Source organism: Barbus barbus (assembly GCF_936440315.1).
Source record: "Barbus barbus genome assembly, chromosome: 47".
NCBI classification, from domain to species: Eukaryota; Metazoa; Chordata; class Actinopteri; order Cypriniformes; family Cyprinidae; genus Barbus; species Barbus barbus.
In genome coordinates this window covers 16752675-16779291 of record NC_136725.1, presented here as the reverse complement: position 1 = coordinate 16779291, position 26617 = coordinate 16752675, and the positions used below count along the sequence as shown (strand labels likewise).

Genomic DNA, 26617 nt, shown 5'->3' with positions numbered 1-26617 from the left:
CATACATGTCTGAAATTAAATTGGGCAGCATCAGGGATTGAATCAACACTATCAAAACACTCAAATCTAAACTAGAATTAACAGTAGATACACACACATAGACGGGTAGAAACGTGTTAAATGAGATTGAATCCTGTATAGCCTACATATGGTCAATAAATTTAAAATCAATATAGATTTTAAAAATCATTTAATAATTTAATATATTGCTACCCACAATCTCTCTCTAACTCTGTATTTGCACGAGTATGCAAACGCACTGAGAGAGTAAATGCATAACATAGTAGGCTAGTATAGAAAAATAGATATGAAAATAGCATAGATAGGAAAATGTGTAAATTCATTTTCATAAGCTTTAGCAGTTCAGGTTTCATATTTGAAATAAAGATGGAGTTTCAAAACAAAGTAAGATTATATGGATATCTGATCATATAGCATGTGTTCAATTTAAAGTCAAAACGAGGCAGAATACAGTTTTCTGTCCTGAACTGGGGTGTTACAAAATCCACTTTTATCATAAATAGCATAAGTATCTTCCATTTCCTTGATAATAACTACAAACTATTTGTTTTTATTATTATTATTATTATTTTATTTAAAATAGGCTACTATATGCATGGTAATAGTTATTCTCACATCAATTAAACCGACCAGAAGTCATTAGATTTCTATTTACTGTGGTCTGTCTGACAGCACGTCCCTTTTTTTCCCCTGTCCTAATCAACATTACTGCTTTTTTTATCTGTTAGACTTTTTTAAATTGTGATATTTGAACAAACGTAGCCTATAAATGCCACATAAATACCGATATGAAAAAAACTGTACCCAGAAAAAGTGAATATATTAGATCAACAATAAACATGGCCATATAAAGCATATCTAATCGATAATACCTTTCAAGTGTGAGCTCAGCCTGTGCATCTGTGAGCATATGCCTGTATGAGGAGTCGTAGGGAGCTACAGCTGCTCTCTTATGAAACAATAGAAGGCTATATGGGCATCAATTTCCCATCAGGCTCCCTCGGCGCTTTATCTGCTGCCCCTCGTCCCACACAATACGAATCTGCATAATTTTTCCAAGATTTAGTCATTAGCATGCATAGGCTCCTGTTCTTGCGTCTGTTTATGTATGAAAATAATTTGGTTTTTAATTATGGTCTAAATAGTAATGCATATGTTAAGATATTGCTGCCTTTATTTTCAGAGAAACAATAACTATCAATGTTGTGACACTTTTTATTTCTATGATAGATAGATAGATAGATAGATAGATAGATAGATTGAGAAAAAATAAGAATTATTGTGCACCATCATTGCTTTTCTTTAATTCCAGTCCACACTATCTATCTGCTAAGATTACTACTGTAATTATAAAATTTAAGTAAATATATCAGTGCTCGGACTAATCTAAATGCTATGATATCGAGATTAATGTTTTGAGTGTTAATTTAACACCCAGAATACAAAAAACTTGTATTTGTCCGGGGGTCCTTCCATTTAATTATTCAAATCAAGGACTCGGTAACAATCTGCAGAAAAGCTCCTTTGACGCTGTGTCACATCGAATCATCTCGAAACTTTGTCATTAATCAACATTTAATACTCCAAAACGAATCCCACCGATTAAGCCACTTTAATAAATATTGCTCATAATTGCATATTTTGGTTAAAATCTGACTTGGATGTTCATATAGTGTTTGATGTAAGCGGGGCGTCAGTGGGACCCAGCACTCATTCATTCAGTGTTTCGCACCTCACAGAAACACCGGCACTCACTCATTCATTCAGCACTCCGCGTGGAACACATACAACACAGTACTACTACAGCCAACACAGTACACACAGCCTTTGCTTTAAGCTGAGACAAGAAACACACACATACACTCCGTATTTTGTATTAACCCGCCATTTAAAACACTCGTGACGTTTCACAAAAGGCAGCCAATCGCAGGCCGGCTGTTATTAGGACAATGGAAAGCGCTCAGCCAATCGCAGGAGTGTTCGCCGTGGCGCCAGCCAATGGCATGGAAGCCCTATTGAGAGTAATGCTAGAGGGTTGAGAGAGCAGACTACTGCGTAGAGCTGTTACATCCACATACAGCCATTGCAGTACATTCACTATCCAGACAACACAGTGTCAGCTTGTAGACGTTTCAAAGTGTGGGGTAAGTACAAAAATAGCGAGAAAAGGACAGGAAACCATACGGAATTGAAATTTAGCTTGTAAAAGAGCTATTTTAAATGGCGGGGGGATTTTTGTGAAACGTTAAAAATGAGAGTATTATCCCCTCAGAATAAAAATGAGAATAACCTTAGCTTTTTTTTTTTTTATTTAATTTGTCTTTATGTTACGCCTTAAAATTGCACAGAAAATGGTCGGTTTTATTCGAGGGGTTGAAAGGCTGAAAACGTGAAAAAAATCAGTCTATTCGAAATGTAACGTTAAGCGGACAACTAGGTGACAGAATTGCGTACAAACACGGTCTTTAGCAAGCAGCCATTGCAGCGCTTTACAAGGGATGTCTGTCAGAAGAACTATGAGAAATGATAAGAAAGAAAAAAAGCTGACTAACGAAAAAATTAAAGCACAACGCCATTGTTATGTGTGTGGATTTATACGCTCGGTGATATTGAAATGACAGAGATACGGGCGAAAGAAAATCACCTCAGGAGCTGCGCTTTACTGTAATGGCTGACTGTACTCGCATAGGAAACAAGGCAAATCCACAGAGCCATAGACAGGCGCAGTTCGCTTCAACTTTTTCAAATCGTGTTTTCTACCCCGCCGAGCTCAAAGTACGCGTTTTTCGAGGCGGAAAATAAAAATTCAATCTTTCGTCGTTCCAACCTGCGTATTTTGACATTTTTCCGTGCGTGAGAAGGGTGTTAAATTGAGAGTTGAAGTGAGGTAGGTAATGCTCCCCCTTATTGCAAAGCAGTGTAATGGCTGAGCGCTGACACAAAGAGAAGGAGCCATATTCTCAGTGTTAGTGCATGAAGACAAGCGGCCATTGCGAGCCCACAGCAAACTCTGCACAGCACAGACCCAATGTATTGCCATACACCAGGCGAATGCACTGGGCTTTTTGCGAAGGAAACAATTTTCGGTCAGGAAAACCGACCCGTGCCGTTTGTTTGTCGTGTCCAAAAGCGAGCAGGAAGGCGGGTGGAGACATTTTAGGGGGACTTTCTTTCATGAGGAAGGCTTTCTCACAAAATGGAAGAAGAAATATTGCCGTCGTTGTTGACCTCCTTTCCTTCAGCGAGACAAGAGTGTGCGCCATTGCTATTTGAACGGTACATAGAGAGAAACGGGCTCTTTTCAACGCAGAATACGGCGAAAGTGAACTCGTTTATTAAGAAATTTTACAAGTTTTATGATGTCGCGCGTACTTTGGCACATAAAAGAACTTTAATTAACCAATTTATTTTTTACCATTTTAACCCTTTTTAACTTTGAAAAAAATACGTTTTTGGAAAGTTTCAGAATTTATAACAACTTTTTAAAGTTTCAAAAGTGCACTTTAAAAGCACTATTATGGAAAGTCATTTGTCGTGTTATGTTTACATTATAAAACGTTATTTTCGTCGCGAAGATAAACAAAGCGCAAATGCGTTAACGTTAAATATTAGACATATTAAATAGTTAAAAGATAGCGTTGGTGTTTATCATGCCCAAAAATAAAATTGCTAGTCGAGTTAATTCTAAATAGTATTGAGCAACAAATTTAAATGTTATATTAATGAAGTAACATTTAATGATAATTAATTAAATTTCTTATTAAATTTCAGGATATTTAGGCAAAGATGGGGAAGGATCCAACAAAACCAAGAGGCAAAATGTCCTCTTACGCATACTTTGTCCAGACCTGCCGAGAGGAGCATAAGAAGAAACACCCTGAGGCGTCGGTCAACTTCTCTGAGTTTTCCAAAAAGTGCTCCGAGCGATGGAAGGTCAGTCACACCTTTCGTTTACATTGTGTTAAAGCCCTTTCACTCTTTTCCCAACAATGATTTTTTTTCTTCCCTTCCTCAGACTATGTCAGCCAAGGAAAAGGGGAAGTTTGAAGATATGGCCAAACAAGACAAGGTCCGTTACGAGAGGGAGATGAAAAACTACATTCCACCCAAAGGCGAGAAGAAAAAGAGGTTTAAGGACCCCAATGCTCCCAAGAGACCCCCGTAAGCATCTCACTTGTTCATGAAGATGCATTGCATTCGTGAAGGATGTAAAGTTTATATTTATTTTTTTAATACTCTGTTCCACCAAAGGTCTGCCTTCTTCGTTTTCTGCTCCGAGTTCCGACCCAAGGTGAAGGAAGAGACCCCGGGTCTGTCCATTGGAGATGTGGCCAAGAGACTGGGTGAGCTGTGGAACAAAACATCAGCTGAGGACAAGCAGCCATATGAGAAGAAGGCAGCCAAGCTGAAGGAGAAGTACGAGAAGGTGAGAAAGGATGCCACTACTAATTAGCATCATGCTGATTATGAATATACTGAAAAACAACCATAATAGCAAGTTTCCTGTCTAAAAAAAATAATTATCTTTTTAGGACATCACTGCCTATCGCTCTAAAGGCAAAGTGGGAGGAGGTGCAGCCAAAGCCCCATCCAAGCCAGACAAGGCTAACGATGATGATGACGAAGACGATGATGATGAGGATGACGACGATGAGGACGAAGAGGAGGATGACGAGTAGATAAATAACATTTAGAGCTTAGCTTGTTGTCTATAAAGCATTTAACCCCCCTGTACACTTTACTGAGGCCATAAAATGGGTAAAAGAAATAAAAAAATTAAAAAACCTGAAAGAAAAAAAATGAAATAAGGCTGTGTATATGATATGTTTTAAAGCTGTACAGTTTCTGTTTTTCCTTTTTTGTATAGTTAACACTACAGAAGTGTCATCTGTGTTTGTCTGAATGCCCCAACCCTTAATTTAGTTATTAGTTTAATTTCTTAAAGATGGTTCCAACACCACTATCCTTGCCTGGTACAGTTAAAAAAAAAATGGGGGTTGTAAAATTGTCTTGGGGGTCAGTGGAGTTTTAGACGTGTGCCGCACACAACCTAGTTTCATGTGAGGTTGTAGTTCATATCTTAATGTACTTTTATTTGTTTACTCTTTTTCCAGATCAAATATTATCATCATTAGTACATCGCCGTATCAAAGTTATTTTACTGTATTTTGAATACCACTGTAATTGCAGAAATGATTAAAATGTAATTGTTTTGTTCTGGTATGCTTCTGACATCAATAAACCTTTTTTTTTAAATAAAGAAGCTGCTTTCACTTTTTTTCATAGCATTAGATTTAATTGTGACTAATTGGATTAAACTTGAAATGTAAGTGAATTTATCTGAGATTATTTTTTATTAGCTATTACAAAATCATTTTGTATTTATCTCGCAGTTTTAATACTGAAGGTGAATGGAAGGATTTATGGGCTTGTCATGTCTACTCTTGTTTATGTCAAAGATCACTTTATAAAGGATTTAGGTAAACGCATTAACAGAAGAGCTTCATGTACCAACTTGAACATTTTTATTACTAATTTAAAGCTGTCTTTATTACCCAAGGCAAAATGATTTCAAGCTCAATTATCTTCATGGCTATATTGATTTTCTTTTCAAACTCATCAGCACCATTTTATTATATTGATTGATATGTGTTTTTATCCTGACAGTAGATTGATTTGAATGGTTTCAGTTCACCAACCAGTGAGTCGGGTTTAGGCTTCGTGTTTTTCGTGGCAAACAGGTTTATAAGGAACACATGAAGATGAAAATCTCCATTAATCCGAGCCACCTGCTGTTCATCTGGTTAAACTGCATATATTACAGCGCCATCGTACGGTCATTGTGTGGTACTGTCATATTTATACAGGCCATGACGCTTCAGATTATTATAGATCAGCAACTCTCCATCCATGGCATTATGTTCATGCCCTAATTTCTGAGCTTTGAGCATTTTCATTGGTTAATATACTGCCGTCCTTTTGCTACTGTGGACCGAATGGACTTTATTTAACTGTATTCTTAAGTAAAGAAATATGTTTTAATTACAAATTAAATACAAGCATAAAATGTAAGTATATTTTGTTATAATGATAAAGGCCAGATATGCAGACCACTTTCCAAAAGCCCTTTTCATCTTCATAAATTGTTCATTCTTTGAACTGGTATTTCATAGAAGAAACCGGGGCTAGTTGTCACATTTTTCCTGCAGTGAATATTGCTTTTTCTGGCTACAAAGACAATAACATAATAATTACACATTTATGGAATTAACTATTAATATACAGTTCATTTTAAATTTTGAATCAAAACCTTTAAGTTACCTTATCCAGATAGATATAACCCGTGTGACAAGTAGCCCCGGTGAGTTTATAGAGTTATAATAAAGCAGGCTGAGTTGTATTTGTCCAGACCCCGCCCACAACACATGCGTTCATCATTCAGCGTCTTTTCGCGGCCATGGCAACATCAGTGGGTAACGGACCGTGGGCCAGTCGAACGTAAAAGTGCCTCGCATAAAGGTAAGACATTTACCTATTCCCATGAAAACGTAGAATTAAATACAGAACACATCTATCATATCACACGTTCTGAGTTAGATTCATAAACTAACAAGTGAACTTCATATTTTGTTTCCTTGCAAATCCTTTTTGTTATCGCTGGCCTAAATCTTAAACGTCCTGCACTGCCTTATGGGTAATGTAGTCTCTTATTGCAATGTGTACCATTTGTCTATGCTTAAAAAGCAAACGGGGAAAAACTACAAATCCCGTGTAAAGAAAAAATCAAGTGATCGTTTGGGCTGTTATTACATACAAATGCGACTTGATTTTGTCGATATAAATGATTGTATGCTATTTGAATGGTGGATGTTCAGGTAGGTTAGTTGTTGTTAAAAGAAAAGAAGAAAGACATGGGATACAAACAATTTGAGGCATCTTGAACGGTATTTATTATGTGGTTCACGTCAAGTGTCCGACAAACGAAATGGTCTTATTTTTGACAGTCCCTCTGTGTTCAGGGCAAAGGTTAATAAACCAAAGTTTAGTATTGCAGTAACAGAAACTACAGCTTTGCACCCAAACCCGTAGAGAAATCCTCTCATTGTGTTTGTTATCAGTGAATCCATACACAGTGATTCAATCAGTTAAAATAGACCTGATAAGGCTGGAGTGTTTTAGTTATTTATTATTCTGTCACTGAATTTGAAACAATTCCCATAATTAGGGCAGGAGAGAGAGAGAGAGAAAAACATTTCACAGAGGCCTGATAGGGAAAACATATCTTATGAATGCTACCTTTAATTTAACTTATGAACATCGCAACCTTTAATTTAAAATTTATATAATAAGAAACTATTGGACATCTAAAGTGAGCACACCATTATTTATATCTTTATGGTCTCTATTATAATAATAATAATAAAAAAAATATTTATTTAAAATAACATAATTGTAAGAAAAGGCCAATATCGTCTTGGCCCATTTTATCTAGGCTACTTCCATCAGTTTTAATACGTCATATCCTCCTGAGACCCGGAAAAAAAGGTAAAATAAATTTTTTGAAAAATATTTTATTCATGTGTTATGCAATGCCCTCTGTAGAGGACACCAGGACTCAGTTTTTCTAAAAAATAAAATGACACAAAAAGGCAAAAAAATACAAATAAATCACCAGTCAATTTTTAGGTTTCAGGATTTTTTATGCCAAACTTTGTATAAGGTTGATTCTCAACTGTTATAAAATATATGATTTAATATAACATTTTGCTTTATACAATATGTGTGTAAAATTCCCATAAACTGGATTTCCCATTAAACACAATCTATACACTGTATCTAATTTGCATATTAATGTGCTGTTGGGACAGCATGTTGAAAAAAGTGTAATGAAAGTGTAATAATTGGCCAGATTTTCATAATAATATCTCATATTTCATAAGAATATTGATTATATAATTTATTTTCCTGTTCAATGGTTGTGCCTCCCAAAATGTGTAATAAACATGCTTTTAGTCCTGGTGTCCTCCACAGTGGACATGTATGAAATTATGTCCTGTTTCATAACAGAAAGTCATATTTTGATTTGAGTTGTTGATTTATGACAAACAATTAGAAAATGTGACAACTTCCAAACATGTGACATGTAAGATCTTCGAGAAATTCACTAAAATATAATGTCCACTACAGAGAAAAACCTCCATAGATGGGTCTCAGGAGGATATTTATGTTGTTTGAATGCCCATACACACACTTTCAACTTCCATACACTAATGCCAACTTTATTGTTAACTATTATCAGTAAAAAGAAATACAGTTACACACAAAACTTATATTTAAAAAATCAAAAATTAAATGAATAATTAAACCTCTGAATACATTTTAATAGAAATCTTCACATATTCTACATACATGGTTCACACAGAATACTAACAATGAATTGAATGAGCTTTAGTGAAGGGAGATGTTTTTTTAATGTTATAAATATTTCTCTTTCTAACACCCACAAACACAACTCATTCTTTCTGAAGGTTTCGCTGTATAGGTTCCCTGGAGCATTTTACTTGGTTCTGACACAGAGGGGGACTTCTGAAAGAATAGCTCTTTAAATAGCTCCTGGGTTTTATTTTGTTACATATTTTAAACAAAACTGTAGAAGAAATCTGGAAATGCGCAGAGACATTTTAATGCAGCTCTGGATGGTTTGTCAGAAAGTCATTCGCTGTACCCGACTTCACCCTCTTCTGTTACTATCTCTATAAATGTGTGATTTAACTCTGGATCATCTTATCAGCTTCTCTGTTCTTTGACATGTTTAGGACTCATGGCCTTCAATCACCAGCATCTCTGATGAAGCTGTGAACTCAGGTCACACTGAAGCACTGAAGCAACGTTCGGTTTGATTTCTTTCGCATCATGAATCTGACCGAGATTTGCGACAATGCTAAGAAAGGAAGAGAATATGCACTTCTGGGGAATTATGACTCATCTATGGTGTATTATCAAGGTGTTGTACAACAGATCCATAAGCACTGTCAGTCCCTCAGAGATCCTGCTCTGAAAGTCAAATGGCAACAAGTAAGGCGCTCATATACTGTATGATTCAATCTGATATGTACTTATTTATAGTGCTGTGAATTATATGGTATTAGCCAAAGAGTATAGTGGTGTTGGTACAGTATATGTAATCTCAAACCAGTGCCCCCCCCCCCACCCCTTCTCTGAGCCCAGGTTCGGCAGGAACTGGCAGATGAATATGAGCAGGTGAAAAGCCTCGTAAACACCCTGGAGAGTTTCAAGGTGGACAAACCTGTTGATTTCCCCAACCCTCTGCCTGAAGAGAGCCCAAGGGACCCCGATGTATGGCCTCCCCCAACCCCAGCGGAGCACAGGTAGAATAAGCAGCTGATTACATAATGCCCTGAGGAGTTCTGTCAGCTGCAGAGTATGTCACACGTCTCCCGTCTTCATGCTGTCACTGCTGTGTTCACTCATGCATCATGTCATACAGCACAAAATAGAATTAGCTCTGTGAAAATATATTCACATTCACACATTTTACTGTGTTTTATATTTTTGTTTTATTTAAAAAATGTCTGCTATTGAAATGTTATTTTAATAACTTACATATACACTACTGGTCTGTTTTCCACAAATATATTGAACAGCATGTTTCGTATTATTATCAGTTCTGAAAAGAGTTGTGCTGCTTAATTTTTTTGTGGAAAAAAATATTGATGAAAGTTCAGCATTTATTTAACTCGAATAACGCATTCAGGAAAAAAAAGCATAGTTTTTAGTTAGTGAATGAAACTTTACAAATGCTATAAGACTCTCGTAATACACATTATTTATTTATTTTTAGATTTTTTTTTTTTTTTTTACAATTCGTGTCATGTTGGACCTGGGTATGTATTGAGTAGGTACTCTTGACAAAATGATCTATGAAGTTATATTAGTGTGAAATGTCTTTTTTCTTAATTTTCTTGATAAACATCAATAAGTACGCCAATCGATGAACCATTGCAGCATGATAACAGATTTCTTTTTCATCTGAAAGTGAAGGTTTATGCAAGTAAAATTAATTTATTTTGTTTGAAAACCTTTTAGAGGATTATTTATGTTGTTTTGATGTTATTTTGTTAGAAATAAATGTAGGGTTCATAAATTAGTTTCAAGCAATCATGAGTTTAAGCTATTGAATTAAAGGTATTGAATTAAATTACATTCATTCTAATGGGGTAAAGCAGGAAAGCAGCAATAACATTAGATTTTAAATTGTATTTCCCACTTTCACTCTTTAATGAGCAGTTCCTGATCTAATATAATGTGGTTTTAGTTGAAAAATATTAAGCTAAGTCTGTCTTTATAAAATAACGATTCTTCAAATGTGAAAATAGTATACAGGTTTTTAATACATTATGAGATTTAAAATTGAAATCTTTTGTAAAGTTATAAATATCTATGCTGTTACTTTTGACCAATTTAATGGATCCTCGCATCCTGTCTATTATATAGATACTATAAAATACATTCACTAATCGGTTCACAAATCACCCAGAAAAGCGAGTCAGAATATGTGCATTTGTGGTCACATGGTTCAGATACCCCATGATATCACTCTGTCTGGTCATAGGGGACCTGTCCAGGTGAAGAAGCCAATCACTGTATCAAAGCCCCAGAGAAAGGAGTCACCTGGAATGCAGCATCGTGGGCCTGTGGGCAGAGGTCAGCTGAACGTCAAATCAGAGAGACCGAACACCCGGGACGGCCGTGGAAATAAAGCTAAGGATGAAAGAGTAAGTTATTTAAACTATTAGGCTGAATGTTCAAGCTGACAAAACATAGTCCGAATTGGAATTATGGTTGATTTAATTTCAGTTTAGACAATTTAGGATTTGTAAGTACATACTATCATGTGTTGTAGTAATGTGTCCTGCCTGTCTGTGTTTTCAGAGTAAGAAGAATGCCCAGGAGGGTGCTGCTGATGTGGAACAGAGGAAGTTTGATGGCACAGGCTATGACAGCGATCTGGTGGATGCACTGGAGAGGGACATTGTGTCCCGGAATCTCAATATCCACTGGTATTGTGCCATTTTAGCACTAGTTTTACTGTTCAAATACTTACGAGAATATAGTATACAAAATAAATGTATATATACAATTGTATTGCTCATTTGCTATAATTAAATGGAATATAACTATATTGTGATATTGCATGACTTTGCACTGTAGATGTTGTTATCGACTATTGAAAAACCTGGATTGAACCTGGATGAATTTTGTGCTGATGATTACTTGTCAAACAAATAATTGAGATTAACGGTATAATTGTCTGTTCTGCTCATGTCTCTTAAAATATAAGCCTAATACATTATTATAATTTTTTTTTACTTATAATTAATTATGGCCATAAGTTTTTTTAATGCTGTGAAAATATGTTTTAAAATGAAAAATAGTTTTTCTTTATTTTTCACTTTAATTTGCACAACCACTGATAATGGCTGAATTTAAATTTTTGGGTTTATGTAAATAAATGAGCTTTTTTGAATGGTAAAATGCAATTAAAATGTAAACTGTTCAATTATCGTGATTCTCTCAAATTCATGATTATATAAAATAACTACTGTAAAGCACTAAATACTCAAGTACAAAATGTGCTAAGGCACTTTTTTCACTCTTAAATGTTTATTCATAAATAGATTGGCTAGTTTGATCATGCTTTCAGCATTCAGTAAGAGTTAGAACTTTAAGTTCAAATACAAATATTTTTTTCTATGAAAATAAGCCCAGAAAATGAGAACAAAAAAAGTCTCTTTGGGCCTAGGCATTGGCTGTATAAATAGCAATGCATTAAGTTTAGTTTTCATACTTGACCAGAGACAAATAAGTAACGTGTTGAGTCAGCGACAGCTGTCAGTCACAGTGGCAGTTAGGGATTCAGTGCTGGACGGTGATTCAAGCAAGCTGTCATGTGTTACTGTTCCTGCAGGGATGACATAGCAGATCTGGAAGATGCCAAAAAGCTGCTGAGAGAGGCAGTGGTCCTGCCTATGTGGATGCCAGACTTCTTCAAGGGGATCCGCCGCCCGTGGAAGGTTAATATGTTAGATGACACCTGATGCCAGAGTTTGACATCTGAACATACACACATATGGATACATAGTCTGTCAATACTATGTTTTTGCCAACATTTATGTGCCCATTTGTTTCCATTTCTCGTGTTCATATTTTTTTTAGCCCAGCAGGGAGCACTGTTATACTAGTTAATCTAGGACAGAATTCACATTCTCCAACACAAGCTCTCATTAGTGCTGTATCATTCGTCACAGATTGAGTATGGCTGATATATTTCGCCTTCAGTTTGTTTTCCACATGCCGTCTGTTTTATTGAAGTGTTTTTTCCTCAAACCATCAGCTACACCTGTGTGTTTCAAATAGATGCCCATGCGAAGTCTTGTTGTTTTTAAACTCGCAGGGGGTGCTGATGGTGGGGCCTCCAGGCACAGGGAAGACCATGTTGGCTAAAGCGGTTGCAACCGAATGTGGCACAACATTTTTCAATGTTTCGTCCTCTACGCTGACTTCAAAGTACAGGGGAGAGTCTGAGAAACTCGTGCGGCTCCTTTTTGAAATGGTGAGTGATCTCAGAGGAAGTAATGTAGGCACTGTGATAGCGTGTCTATTGATTTTTTTAGTTTTTTAGCTGACAGTGTAATTTGATAGTGATTAGGATCAGGAGTTAAGTAGGCATCAGGGCACAAATGATCAAAAGTGATAAACATGTCCTAGATATTACAATGCTTCAATTAAAGACCCCATAGTAAAGCTCCTTTCTTGACCATTTCTGGATGATAAAAATCAGCAAAGAAAACTAACAAACTGAAAATACTGAAACACTGAAAACACTGAAAAATAACGGCAAACACACTGTGTGTTTTTAGAGACAAAAATTACTTAGTTTGATAGTTGGTTAGAAGAAAAATGAGAGAAAACATGCCCTCATAAAAGGTAAAAGTACTCTTAAAAGTAAAATGCTATGTTTTTATAGGAAAAAGGTTAGTTAGTTACGTAGATAGTCAGTTAATTAGTTAGCCAGCTAAGTATGCCATAATAAAAGCAAAAAAAAAAAAAACTCCTGAAACTCAGTGTTGATTTTACATAAATGGGCATTACCCTGTTTTAATAGGGGAAAAAATTAGTTAGTTAATCAGTTAGTTAGCTAGCCAGGTCGTTAGAGAAAAAATATGCCCTCATAAAATGTGGTGGAAAAATGCCAAAATGATTTTATGCCAAAATCATTAGGATATTAAGTAAAGATCATGTTCCATGAAGACATTTTGTAAATTTCCTACCGTAAATATATAAAAACTTAATTTTTGATTAGTAATATGCATTGCTAAGAACACCGTCAGATTCCAGATTTACAAATAGTTGTATCTTGTTCAAATATTGTCCTATCCTAACATACCAAATACATCAACGGAGCTTATTTATTCAGTTTTCAGATGAATTTCAATTAAAAAAAATAAAATAAAATTGACCCTTGTGACTGGTTTTGTGGTCCAGGGTCACATATACGAAAAAAAGACTAATTAGTTAGTTAAATAAATAAATAAAGAGAAAAACAGCCCTGACTCTGATGGTGTTAAAATGAAGTAACATCATTTATGATAACATAATATATAATAAACTAGAAATGTTGGTCATGTCATAATAGTCTATTTCTTTACTGGACATTTGCACTTCTATAGGTTTTGGTCAATTTTGTTTCATTTTTTGCTGTAACAGGCTCGTTTTTACGCCCCTACAACAATATTTATTGATGAGATTGACTCTATTTGCGGGAGACGGGGCACATCAGATGAACATGAGGCCAGTCGCAGAGTGAAGTCAGAATTACTCGTGCAGATGGATGGTGAGTTTTGTGTAGTAAGCGACTCTGTTATGATAGTACAATGAATGATGCAGCCTTATTTTAACACCCACCCGTGTAATGGCATCAGGTGTAGGAGGTGCTCAAGAGAGTGACGATCCCTCTAAAATGGTAATGGTCCTGGCTGCCACTAACTTCCCCTGGGACATTGATGAGGCTCTAAGGAGAAGACTGGAGAAGAGGATCTACATTCCACTACCCACTGGTAATCTAACACCCTCACACACAAACGCCCATCAACAGGAAAACATTCTCCAGGCAGTCACGGCTCCTCTGATTTCTCCATGCACGTCACCCACTCATAAATGAACCTGCCTGACTAATTTCTCTCCATTCACACTGTGCCGTATAGTTCAGTTAGTTAGTCATTACTCACGAGCTTTCATTGTCTGATGCAACTTCTTTGTTATAGTTACAGGGCCTGGATTTTAGAATTTCAAATTGGATGGGAGACAAATGGAAATTATTGACACAAAAAGAAGCTTATTTTTAGAACCATGAAGATGTTTCTAATTGTGGCATTTATTTTTGACACTTAAACACATTTTGAAATATGAGTAATAGTAAAATTAAACCAGCATAAATTAAAATCAAAATAACAAAGTGATTTACAAATACTTCATGATAAAATTATAATTTGCTTGTTGAGAGGGGAAAAAAACAGAAAAATGTATATTATTAATCATATTCAGAAATAATGTTAAATGCCCAGAAAATAAGATGAAATGAAAAAACAAACACTATATTAATATTTAAAAAATGTATTTTAGTTCCCCCTCACTCCATAACAAATAACAACTACATTTAATGGTATTCAGAACAGAACAGGAAAGAAAAATATATGTATTAAAAGAACATAAATTATAGTAGCATTCATTATGAACAACATTTATTTTAAACGTCAAGCTTGAAGAAATTTATTTAAAGTAAAACTGTAAATATGATATTTTAGATGAAAAAAATGACTTTTTTTTTAAATATAAAAAAAGAGAAATACAGTAGTCAAATTAGCATCATGATAATCACATAGCTGTCTGTTTTTTAAATCCAAACAGGAAAAACATGGTTTTCATAATGTTCAAATGATTACTGCACTCTACAGCTCAAGGTCGAGCGGAACTCTTAAAGATCAACCTAAGGGAAGTTGAAGTGACATCTGATGTGGATCTCAACCTCATCGCTGAGAAAATTGAGGGTTATTCAGGAGCTGACATCACTAACGTCTGCAGGTACAGTGTGTTTTCAGGATTACAGATAACACCTTGTCATAACTGAACTTGATGTGACAGGTTTCAAGCATCAAGTAATTTTTCTGCTCTTGCTAAAAACATAATGTGGGGCATAGTGACGAAGTCACAGCCAAAAAGAACAGACTCAAGCTCAACAGTGGTAGCCTGGGTCTCTTTAGTATATTTTCCATTCATTTTCCCCTTCAGCGTTGCAGAAAATTCCTGAATAGAAGAGTTATCTTGAAGCAAACCAACCAGCTTTAGCTGTTTCATGGACCTATTCATCCCAAGAAGCACGCTGCATATTGCCCATAATTGAAATTGATTTAATCAGTTCAGTATGGGTTTATATGCTTTGTCTCTGCATAATGAGCAGGGAGGGGAGAAAGTAATGCAATATCTTTCACTTTAATGCCTAAAGGAATAGTTCACCCAAAATTGAAAATTTGCTAAAAATATACTCTCCCTGATCTTCAGATAGATGAGTTTATTTTTTCATCAGAACATTTTTGGAGAAATTTAGCATTGCATCCCTTGCTCACCAATGGATCCTCTGCAGTGAATGGGTGCCGTCAGAATGAGAGTCTAAACAGCTGATAAATACATCACAATAATCCACAAGTAATCCATCCACACAACTCTAGTCCATCAAATTACATCTTGTGAAGCAAAAAGCTGCATTTTTGTAGTAAATCGATCATTGAGACCATTGAGATCATTGTCCCCCATCCATAATAAAAAAATATGTTGGTGGATTTTGATGTGAGAGGACAACAGGGAATCGATTTGGATGGACAATGGACTGGTATTTTGGCCAGAAGCAAAAGTTTAAAGTTAAAACACATTAATGATGGACATTTTTATTACAAACACAGCTTTTCGCTTCACAAGATGTTAACTGATAGACTGGAGTCGTGTGGATTACTTGTGGAGTATTGTAATGTTTTTATGAGCTGTTTGGATTCTGACGGCACCCATTCACTGCTCCATTAGTGAGCAAGTGATGTAATGCTAAATTTCTCCAAATCTGTTCTGATGAAGCAACAAACTCATCTACATCTTGGATGGCCTGAGGGTGAGTATATTTTCCACAGATTTTCATTTGTGGGTGAACTATTCCTTTAAATGAAGCCGAATGCTCCAAATATGTAAATTGATGGTGTTGATTTGACTGTTGAACTTTGTACTTTTGTGCTCTCAGAGATGCATCAATGATGGCGATGCGAAGGAGGATCCAGGGTCTGAGTCCAGAGGAGATCCGTGCTCTTTCTAAAGATGAGCTGCAGATGCCAGTCACCATGGAGGACTTTGAGCTTGCACTAAAAAAGATCTCAAAATCTGTCTCGGCTGCAGACCTGGAGAAATACGAGTCCTGGATGTCTGAGTTTGGGTCTGTGTAAAGAGAAACGACTGTCACAAGATAAGTGGGAGAACACATTGTGGACCAACACTTGAAAAAAGGCATGCTTTTATGTTTCGAGACATTTTAATATGCAAAGATGATACTGAAACTAGTCAAACCAGTGTTCAAATGTATTTGGACACGTTTGGACGGAGAAAAGTAGCACCTTCAGTTGTCAGAAATGCACTACCGGTCCGTGTATGACACTGAACCACGTTTACTTTTTTTCTAGCATCTCAGTTTCAACTATTTCTAACTTCATTCTCTGCTAACAGATGGAAATCACTAATCAGTTGCTAATGACCTGTCTTAAGTTTCAAAACTGAAATGCCTGTGAAAATGATACTTGACAAGGGAGACCAGCATAATCCTGGTGCTGTGCTGGATGTTTTTTTTATGTTTATTAGTGTGTAGACATTCATATGTGCTGTGTTCTTTTATTTGTTTTACTTGATAGTTATAATAAAATTAACATTTATTCTCTACCTATTTAATGTCAAAATGTACTTATTTTCTCAATACACTAAAAAAAAAAACAGTTGTAGGATTTACTTAAACAATTTTCAGTCAGATATTGCTGGTACAAAGAACCTGCAATTAACACATTGAATTAAACATGAAAGTTTGAGATAGAAAGACAGAAATAGTATTTTACAAACTTTAGTAATCCTGTTTTATTTACAAATTATTTGTACATTTTCTTTTTTACAATGTTCTTGATTTATCAGTGCACGTTGTTTCTCTTCATAACCTTTCATCCAAGAACAATAACTTGCCCTAGCTCTGAAACAAATTTTCTTTCGGACAATGTTATCAAGACTCCGCCCACTTTTTGAGATCCAGGTCATTTTTAGTGGATAAAATGAAGTCCCACCCTACTTATTTATCTCTTTAAATTTCCTGGTTCACTCAGAAATGTATATCACATTGCCAAAGTAACATGTTTTGCTTTTTCATTTTGTTTTAACCATAGGCTGTAAAAAAGATGGATGACGCGTCTCCACTTCCTTCCACAATAGAAAAGTGAAGCTGCCACTGCCATTTTGAGTAAATGACGTCATTTGGAGCCAGAATCTGTGCAGTAGAGATTCGTTTGGAGCCAGTGTCTGCTCAGTAGTGTTGTGAGGTGGAGCCGCGGAATCAAAGTCCCGCCCAAACTCCCGCAGACCCAATCACAAGATCACAATCATGACACCACACCCCGTTTTTATAGCATCAAATAACTACCTAAAAGCAAACTTCTTAGAAAAACGAACACTTAAACATAAATCAGCATGATAAGAACTCAAATGACGGAAACCATCTTTGGAAAAAATTTATTTGAAGTGTAATTTGATTATTTAGTTTGTCTCAAATCCCATTAGATTACATGGAGAGGGCGGGGTTTATGACCTATACTGCAGCCAGCCACCTGGGAGCGATCAAAACATTCTGGCTTCACTTTCAGGACTCTTGCGGCACACTTGGTTTTAACATTAGCAAAATTTCTGTACAATTTCACGAACAAAAAAGAACCATTGTCTATTGTCAATAGTGAAGCACAGCTCACAACTCGCTTTCCAACAAAGCAGGTTACTGTTGGTGAATCGACATGAATCTGTTGCAAAATGTGTCCGCCTTCATGCAAAATTCCAAATCACTTGGATTCCTGTTGAAATGAATGGATTTTGCCTGCAAAAATTCACAAAACAATAATAAATGTGACCATGTATTTACGTTACAGAAATTTCTGTACAATTTCACGAACAAAAAAGGACTATTGTCTATTGTCAATAGTGAAGTACAGCTCGCAACTCACTTTATAACCAAGCAGGTTTCTTACATTCTGTTGCGAAATCTGTCCACCTTCATGCAAAATTCCCAATTGCTTGGATTTCTGTTGAAATCAATGGATTTTGCCTGCGAAAAATCTCCAAACAATTATAAATGTGGCCGTATATTTACATTACAAATTTTCAAACATTGTCCAAAATGTCTAAAAAATCCTTTATCAATACTCATTAATTATTGTATTATATTAGTAACAGAAGTACAATTTGACAATTGTAACCACTAACCAGGGATTATCACATCTGATGTTCAAGCGTTTACAGTTTGTCTGACAGCTTGATAGTAACCAGATCTGGATGCACGATGGGCGATAAAGTTGTTGTGTCCTACAGCAGCAGAAGGGTGTGACTCAGTCGTCAGGAGGGAGGACAGTGGGGGAAGAGGATGACTATGTTGTTGTGGGCCGTGCTGTGTGAGTGTGGGCTGTGTGTGGAGTTTATTGTTTTCTGACTACTTCAGAGTCAATGCGATAACGTCATGATGTGTTGTCAGCCCCAAGCGAAGTTCCCTGATTGTTATGAAATTATTTATCCGTCCTGCTTTTTATTTTTTCTCCATCACCCAGTTATGGCCAGCATTAAAAGTCACAGACTGACAATACTTAATGTAAACTGGCATGATGTAGCATTATACCAGCATAGATGGCATCCGGTCAGATTGGTTACCGAGTGGTTGATGAAAAAGAGTTTGTGTGGACACAGATGGACGTGGCAGCTAGTGTATATATCCAAAGAGAGTGTGAATGAATCTTAAGTATGGACAACAGTCCGACCGGCTGACGAGAGGACCGATGATGGCAGGACGTGGCATTTATGCGGTAGAACCGAGGATAATAGTCAATACTTGTCCTGAAGCATGGCTCTGTAAAGGCTACTACACATGGCTACGACACAGACCAGCTGCTCTTTTTTTGTTGTTGATGATTTGTCTCCACTGAACAGTTTTTGCGAGCAGGAAAAAGTGTCATTTATATAAAAATGCTATACAAATGATTCCATACACAAGCTTTATCTGTGTATTTATTATTAGGTTACTATAGTGAAAATGCTTTGTTTAACAAAATAAGAGAGATCATACAAAATGCATGTTATTTTTTATTTAGTACTGTCCTGAGTAAGATATTTTACATAAAAGATATTTACATTTAGTTCACAAGACAAAAAAATAGCTGAAATTATAAAAAATAACCCCATTCAAAAGTTTGTGTGGTTCTCAATACTGTGTGTGGTTACCTGGATGATCTACGACTGTGTTTTTGTTTTGTGATGGTTGTTCATGAGTCCCTTGTTTGTTGTGAACAGTTAAACTGAGCACTGTTCTTCAGAAAAGTCCTCCAGGTCCTGCAGAATCTTCAGTTTTCCAGCATCTTTTGCATATTTGAACCCTTTCCAGCAGTGACTGTATGATTTTGAGATCCACCTTTTCACACTGAGGATTATTGAGGGACTCAAACACAACTATTAAAAAAGGTTCAAACATCCACTGATGCTCCAGAAGGAAACACGATGCATTAAGAGCTGGGGGGTGTAAACTTTTGAACAGGATGAAGATGTCCAAATTTGTATTATTTTGTTGAAATATAATTTTTTTCCATTTAGTACTGCCCTTTGGAAGCAACAGAAGCTACTTGCATGTTTCCCGGAAGTCAAATTAAATACAATTTACCTTGATCTTCAAATTCAAAAAGTATTAAGAACCAAACTTTTGAATGGGGTTATTTGAATAATTTCAGCTATTTTCTTGTCTTGTGGAATAAACATATTTTATGTAAAATATCTTACTAAATAAAACAAAACATGCATTTTGTATGATCTCTTATTTTGTTAAAATTACTCACATTTTCACAAATTCTGCAAGGGATTCACAAACTTTCAAGCAGCACTGTGTGTCTATATATTGCAAAATTATTATTATTTTTTTTCAAATTCAAAATTGCTTTATTGGCATGACTGAAAAGATACAATATTCATTCATTCATATATATGTGTGTGTGTGTGTGTGTTTATGTGTTTGTGTGTGCGTGTGCGCGCGTGTGTGTGTGTGTATATATATGTATATGTAAACGCCTATAAAAATATCTGATGACAGTATTGCATGCTTGGTGTGTGTGGGGTGTTGGATTAAAGGCAGATGTTCCAGACGGCGTCAAATGCATCTATTTTTACCCATCTGTAACTGCCTGTTCCTAATCACCAAGTGCATTCTGGGAATATATCTTTAGTTTAGTGGTGTAGATTCTATAGTATGTAACTTGAGGATTTAGTGGTACAGACTCTGATCAGTTACTCGTCCATAGCATCTGGCCCCAGACAGATGTAGATGCTTTAATGGATTTTATCTATTAGAAAAAAAAACACGCTACAGTCGATACATCTGTTGCATTTAGATAGAATGATGTGTACATTACATAACTCTACATAAATTTCTATTCGTTAATGGCACAATATCATTTGATGATGTTTGCTGTAGCACAGACACATGTAAACTCTGAAGATATAAATGGCTTTTATGTGAATATTTGTGGTTTCTGTAGGATTCACAGTTTTATGTACTGTATTCTGAGAAACTCGCATGCCCGTCAGCAGATTTTACGCTCTTCTGAAAGTAGTTTTGAGAGGAAGGAGAGTCTGAAGAAAGCTACTGTGCTGCATTTGATACTTCTTTGCATTGTGTGCTTCTGCTCTCGGTTTCAGACCTCAGCTGTGTTGCAGTTTCTAATATGTCCCGTGAGATGATGCTTTTGTTGGTTGTTGCTCTTCATCACCAAATTTCCTGTTTTACACATGTGACCCCCAGTGCCTTAGAGAGAACAGTGTTTCCTGAAATGAATACACGCTGTAACATGACCAGTTTGAAAACCTGTGGGACGGTTTCAGATAGGCCTACGTGGGTAATAACATTCAATCTCTGTTGAATTTTATTGAAATTAAGGGCAATTACTGTGTAAATGTACTGTTGCACAGCCTTTTTTATTGTTTTTACCCATCTCAGATGATAATCATCTCTACTCTCTGCCATAACAACTATATACAATACAACAATTCTATAATGTTTATTTTCCCCTATTTTATATATTAAATAAGTATAATTTATAATTACATGTTTATTCAATCCAGTTCATATGTATTACAACAACAATAATTACTGCACATGAATACTAAATATTAATATTTTATGAATTATAACAATAATTTATATTGTTATAATATATATATATTGTTTTAGTATATATGATGTATATACTAAAATACTATATTTATATATTTATATTTATTCATCTATGTATTTATGCATATATTTAATATGTATTTTGTATATACATAAAAATATGTATATACACACATCCATGTTCCTATTATTATGTATTATTCATAATCATTTAATATAATTTGGAATGTAATATAACGTAAACGTACTGTAATAAATCTATATTAAATATTATATTTTATATGTATGTAATTATGAATAGATAGGAAAATATGAAAATATATTTTAGTCATAGAATAATTGTATGTACATTGTGTGCTTCTGTTACTTACATTAATAAGTATTATTTAATAATAGAATATCAATAATATGTACAATTTATATTTAATGTCTGACATTTAATTTAATGTCTGTAAACATTATGTAAAATATTACATATTTATTATTAATCCATGCTAATATAAAAAATTGTTACAATTATATATTTATTATAATTATGTATTTATTACAATTATTAGACAAATACGTATGCTCACTAGGTTTTCTTGCTGTTCTTTTTCTGCATCACCGGACGGAGCTGTCGTTTTGGGCTGCCGGCCATAATCAGTGACAGCCAAAATTCAAGTCGCTAGGGTCTTCCTCTCATCAGACGAGCCCAGCATGTTCAGCTCTGCCGGACTGCTGTTCTCCGACATTGTTAGTGAGATACAGGATATCCCTGAAGGGGGAGACAGCTAAACAATATCCGACCTAATCAACGTTGTTTGTTAACAAACAGTAAGCCAGACATCCTTCTCCATGATATAACACCCCACGCCCAACAGCCATAAACAGTACACCGTGAGCTCCCGGGCAATATTTCAACCCCTAAATATGGACGCAGAGTACTCAGAACACGTGCTTGAATCATATAGATATATTAAACACTTCCAGTAAACTTACTGAAATGCCAAGTTCAGAGTCAAACTTTCAGTCATGAAATAATGAAAAAAAAAGTACATACATATGCTAAACTGCTGTTCAAATAAATCTTATAATCATAAAATATTATTAAACAGCAATTAACGAAACCATTAACCATGGTTTTATTGTAGTACTTTTTTTTTTTTGGCATATTGATTACCATTTGTATAACCACAGTTTTATTACAAATACCATGGTTAAACTATGGTTAGTGTAGCAAAGCCCTGGTTAATTTGTGGTTACCATGATTTAATTATAGTAGCATGGTTTTTGGGTTTTTATGTGTAGTAAAAACATGGTTAATTTTCGTAAGGGCATGGACAGCAGTGTTATTTTAATATCATTGAGATATAATATTTTCAATTTTGAATTTGTTTTTATTTTTGTATATTTTAAAGAAAAATGTAAAGTGAATAAAATACTATATAGACATATAGGGAATACAAAAAATTTAAAATAAATAAAATGGACAAAAACACACAACAAAATTACAAAAATGTTGTTTTGTCATTTTTATCCTAGTTTTTTTCAAATGCATCTTTATAGTTTATTTATTTCCTTTTTTAAATTTCAGTTTAAGTCATGTTAGTACATCATGTTAAACTAAATGAAATGCTGCTTTGGTAACTAGCTGAAATAAAATATTATTTTTGTATTTTATTTTTATTAATCAATGTTTTTAGTTCCAGCCCTATAATAACCCTAAAGCTTCCAGGCCTGTTTTTGTGTTGAATGCATGAGGTCCATGTGCCATCTGCGTGATTAACGTTCCCAGTAATAACTGCTATTTGATTTAGTGTTATTCTTTCAATAGGAACTGCTTCCCATCCTGCATCATAATCCTGTTTCTCAGGTCAACTTGCAAGAAGAACTTCATCCCCTTGTTGAAATCTAGAAAATCCTCCTGGCTTGTTTGTGGCCACACGTGACTAGAGGCCTCATTAAGATAATGGTTGATAATAGACCTGCGAGAGGATTCGCATTACGCCAAAGCTAATTGAGGTCCTGCGAGGTGGTCTGGTTGCAGCTTCCTGTCATCATCACTAATCTCGAAGGAACACAAAATGGGATGTCAAGGTGCTCTTTCACACCAACCCCTACAAGCTGTACAGGATGAATTGAGTTTTTTTTTTATTTTCACAAATGAGGTGGGTTTAAGCGGTATTAGACAGGGCTGCCCACATGATGTCAGCAGATGATGTCACAGCTGATGGAAAAAGCAACATCTGTTGAGTTGAGGAATATTTCTGGTTAAAGGTAAAAGGTTAATTGCTTGTGAGGGGAGATCGTTTTCAAGGCATTAAAGCCATTGAGGATTCCATGGGAAAAGGTAAACATGAGCCCTCAAGTAAGGCTACGTTTCAAATAGATGAAACACACACTGTGTCTCCACCCTTTATAATACAGTGTATTTATCACTGGTGTTGTGTTGAGGTTATACTGTCATTATGGCCACACCCCGCCTGGTATACACTAATCTTGTGTCTGCCTGGACTTACACAGGCTTTACAGTAAAAGCTATGTTATATGAAGCCTAAAATGAGTTCAGGAATGGTTAAAAAACAAGATTCTGCGAAGCAGAAAAGCTGCTTGTCTCACAGACACTTTTAAAAGGCAATGTAGTATAATCTACTGTATAGAACCGAAATGCCAAAATAGTGCAAAATGAAACTCATTATTAGTCATTTTTTTGTGTTTGTCATCATTTAGTTACCCTCATGTCAGTCATATGTTTTTTCTTCTGTGGAACACAAACATTCAGCAGAATTTCTGAGCTGTTGTTTCTCTCGGGATAATTGGTTGTGAATGGGCTCTTAAAAAAGACAAAAACACACGATAAAAGTAGTCTATATGATTCTAAGTATTATATTCTTATATTCAAGTACTTTGAAGACATATGGTAGCTTTTTGTGTTGTTATGCTCTTGTTATGGTACCTTGACAGAATGCATCCACGTTAACTTTCATATATGGAGCAGCGTGAACATTCTTATAAACTTCTCTTTTTGTGTTCCACAGAAGAAAGTAAGTCCTACGGGGTTTGGAATGACGTGAGGGTGAGTAAATGATGACAGAAATTGCATTTTCAGATGAATTAATCCTTTAAGGAGCAATATGAATGGCTAGTTTCAAAGCTGCGACTGAAACAGTGGAAATGTTTAGGGAGTATCCCAGAAGGTTTTGCTCTGAGTTGGAAAGAAAAACAGAAAATGGTAGCTGCCATGACAATTTGGGCAATAGTCACACACAGTAAAAATTGTGGCACCTGAGCTTCAAATGATCATTCAGACACAGACCAAACTGGCAGAGCCAAAAGCTTCATGGAAAGGTTCAGACACGTGATGAAAGAGTCATAAACAGGTTTATGTTTAGATATAATGTAATGCGAGACTAACCACGCACACACATAACCTAGATCTAAATTAGTTCCTCACTACTTATTGTAAATCTCAGATGGAAGAAGAAATTGTTTACATGATTATCGTGTTTTCATCATTACAAATATTGAGTCAAGGATCAATGTTCAAGGCAGTTTAAAAGCCAACGTTTACAATGTTAATTATCAACCAGAAACACAAGTGCAAATACAATGTTTTGGAATTTTTCCTGTTCAACTCTTGACATACTTTCTGATTTCTGAAAGATCATGTGACACTTAAGACATGAGTAACGGTTGCTGAAAATTCAGCTTTGTCATCACTGGAGTAAATAAAATTTCATAATATATTAAAATATAAAACAGTAATTTTAAGTTGTAATATTACTGATTTTACTGTTTTTGATCATAATGTCATGCGAGCATAAAGTCAAGAGGATGTCTTCCTGTAAGAAACAAAAATCACACATTATGTGAGTTACACTATCAGCATTAATCTTATACCTCTCATACTGTATATAATTAATTAGGAGAAACACCTGAGACAGAGCTTCTATTTAAAGCATAAGTGAGATCTCCTGAGCTTTAATGTTTGCACCCCTGCAATAACGGTTTCCTCAGGGTTACGTCTCTATCTGAGATGGCGTTCTCTTTTTTTCGTTCTCGTTTGTGACTAATGCATATAACACTACTCTGTTTCTCAAAGCTGTGAGAATGTCATAAGTTGCAAATACACAAAACAACAAACACCAGAAGGACCAAGCAGCCTGTCGATAATGCGTTCAGAGCGCTCTTTTTGTACTTTGAGGAATGCGTGTAACTCTAACAGTAGTTTGGAAAGTCTTTGTTTATCAAAGGCAGTCATGTAAAACCCTCTGGTCTGGTCCCACATCACTAAGCTGCCACTCAGAGCATCTGTGCTTATTCTGGACCTAATCTCACTTTAGCTCTACCTATACGCTCTTATGTCTGCAATGAAGAAGCCTTCCTATGTCATTCAATCCTTGGACCTTGACACATATTATCCACAGTAATTGATTTCCTCGTGTGTTGTGTGTGTGTGTGTGTGTGTGTGTGTCAGTTTGTACTCAATGGCTTCTATGTAAACACACTATTACAGAGATTAACATTCGCAATCAAACAAAGGAAGTAGTTACATGTTTGTCTGAAGGTCAACGCAGTTGTAAACAGATTATGATCTCGGTCTACCCGACAGCCCTAGACACATACACACACACCTGTTTAAATGTGTATTTATTCACAGTCGTGTGGTTTTGATGGCATTTATGGCTGTATTTTGTTCTGACAGGAGACTGAAATGGCACACAGGAGAACAAAAGCGTTTTTGGAGGCAGCACAGAAGAATCAGTGACAGATTAAAAAGTTAATCCTCTTGAGTATCTGTAAGTCTGACACCGCACGTCAGGATGAATTCCTCTCAACACAGCGCAAGACAATAGAAGTAGAGTCAACAGCACAGATATAGACCTCATGCTTTCAAGACAGGGCCACACATGCAGACATGCACACAGCGTTTAACTTTCTATGTAAATTTATTCATGAAATAGCTATAAGCAGATACAAAAGTGCCAGTCAAATTACATTAGAATATTGTGAAGATGAGACCGAAGATAAAAATTTACTTACTTGTTTTGC

At 35.6% G+C, this 26617-nt stretch overlaps 2 protein-coding genes across 2 annotated transcripts; both read left to right on the top strand.

Annotated features, from left to right (window-relative positions):
- Positions 1-2044: 2044 nt before the first annotated feature.
- On the top strand, positions 2045-5284 carry hmgb1a (high mobility group box 1a). Its single transcript, XM_079410953.1, has 5 exons — positions 2045-2165; positions 3793-3954; positions 4037-4182; positions 4273-4447; positions 4554-5284. The coding sequence occupies exons 2-5, from the start codon at positions 3808-3810 to the stop codon at positions 4698-4700; spliced, it is 615 nt and encodes a 204-aa protein (XP_079267079.1). The 5' UTR covers positions 2045-2165; positions 3793-3807; the 3' UTR covers positions 4701-5284.
- A 1164-nt stretch (positions 5285-6448) lies between these two features.
- katnal1 (katanin p60 subunit A-like 1) lies at positions 6449-18304 on the top strand. The gene is made up of 11 exons (XM_079410316.1): positions 6449-6540; positions 8838-9096; positions 9250-9410; positions 10655-10817; positions 10975-11102; positions 12011-12116; positions 12497-12655; positions 13810-13936; positions 14025-14159; positions 15057-15183; positions 16385-18304. The coding sequence occupies exons 2-11, from the start codon at positions 8935-8937 to the stop codon at positions 16581-16583; spliced, it is 1467 nt and encodes a 488-aa protein (XP_079266442.1). The 5' UTR covers positions 6449-6540; positions 8838-8934; the 3' UTR covers positions 16584-18304.
- The last annotated feature ends 8313 nt before the right edge of the window (positions 18305-26617 follow it).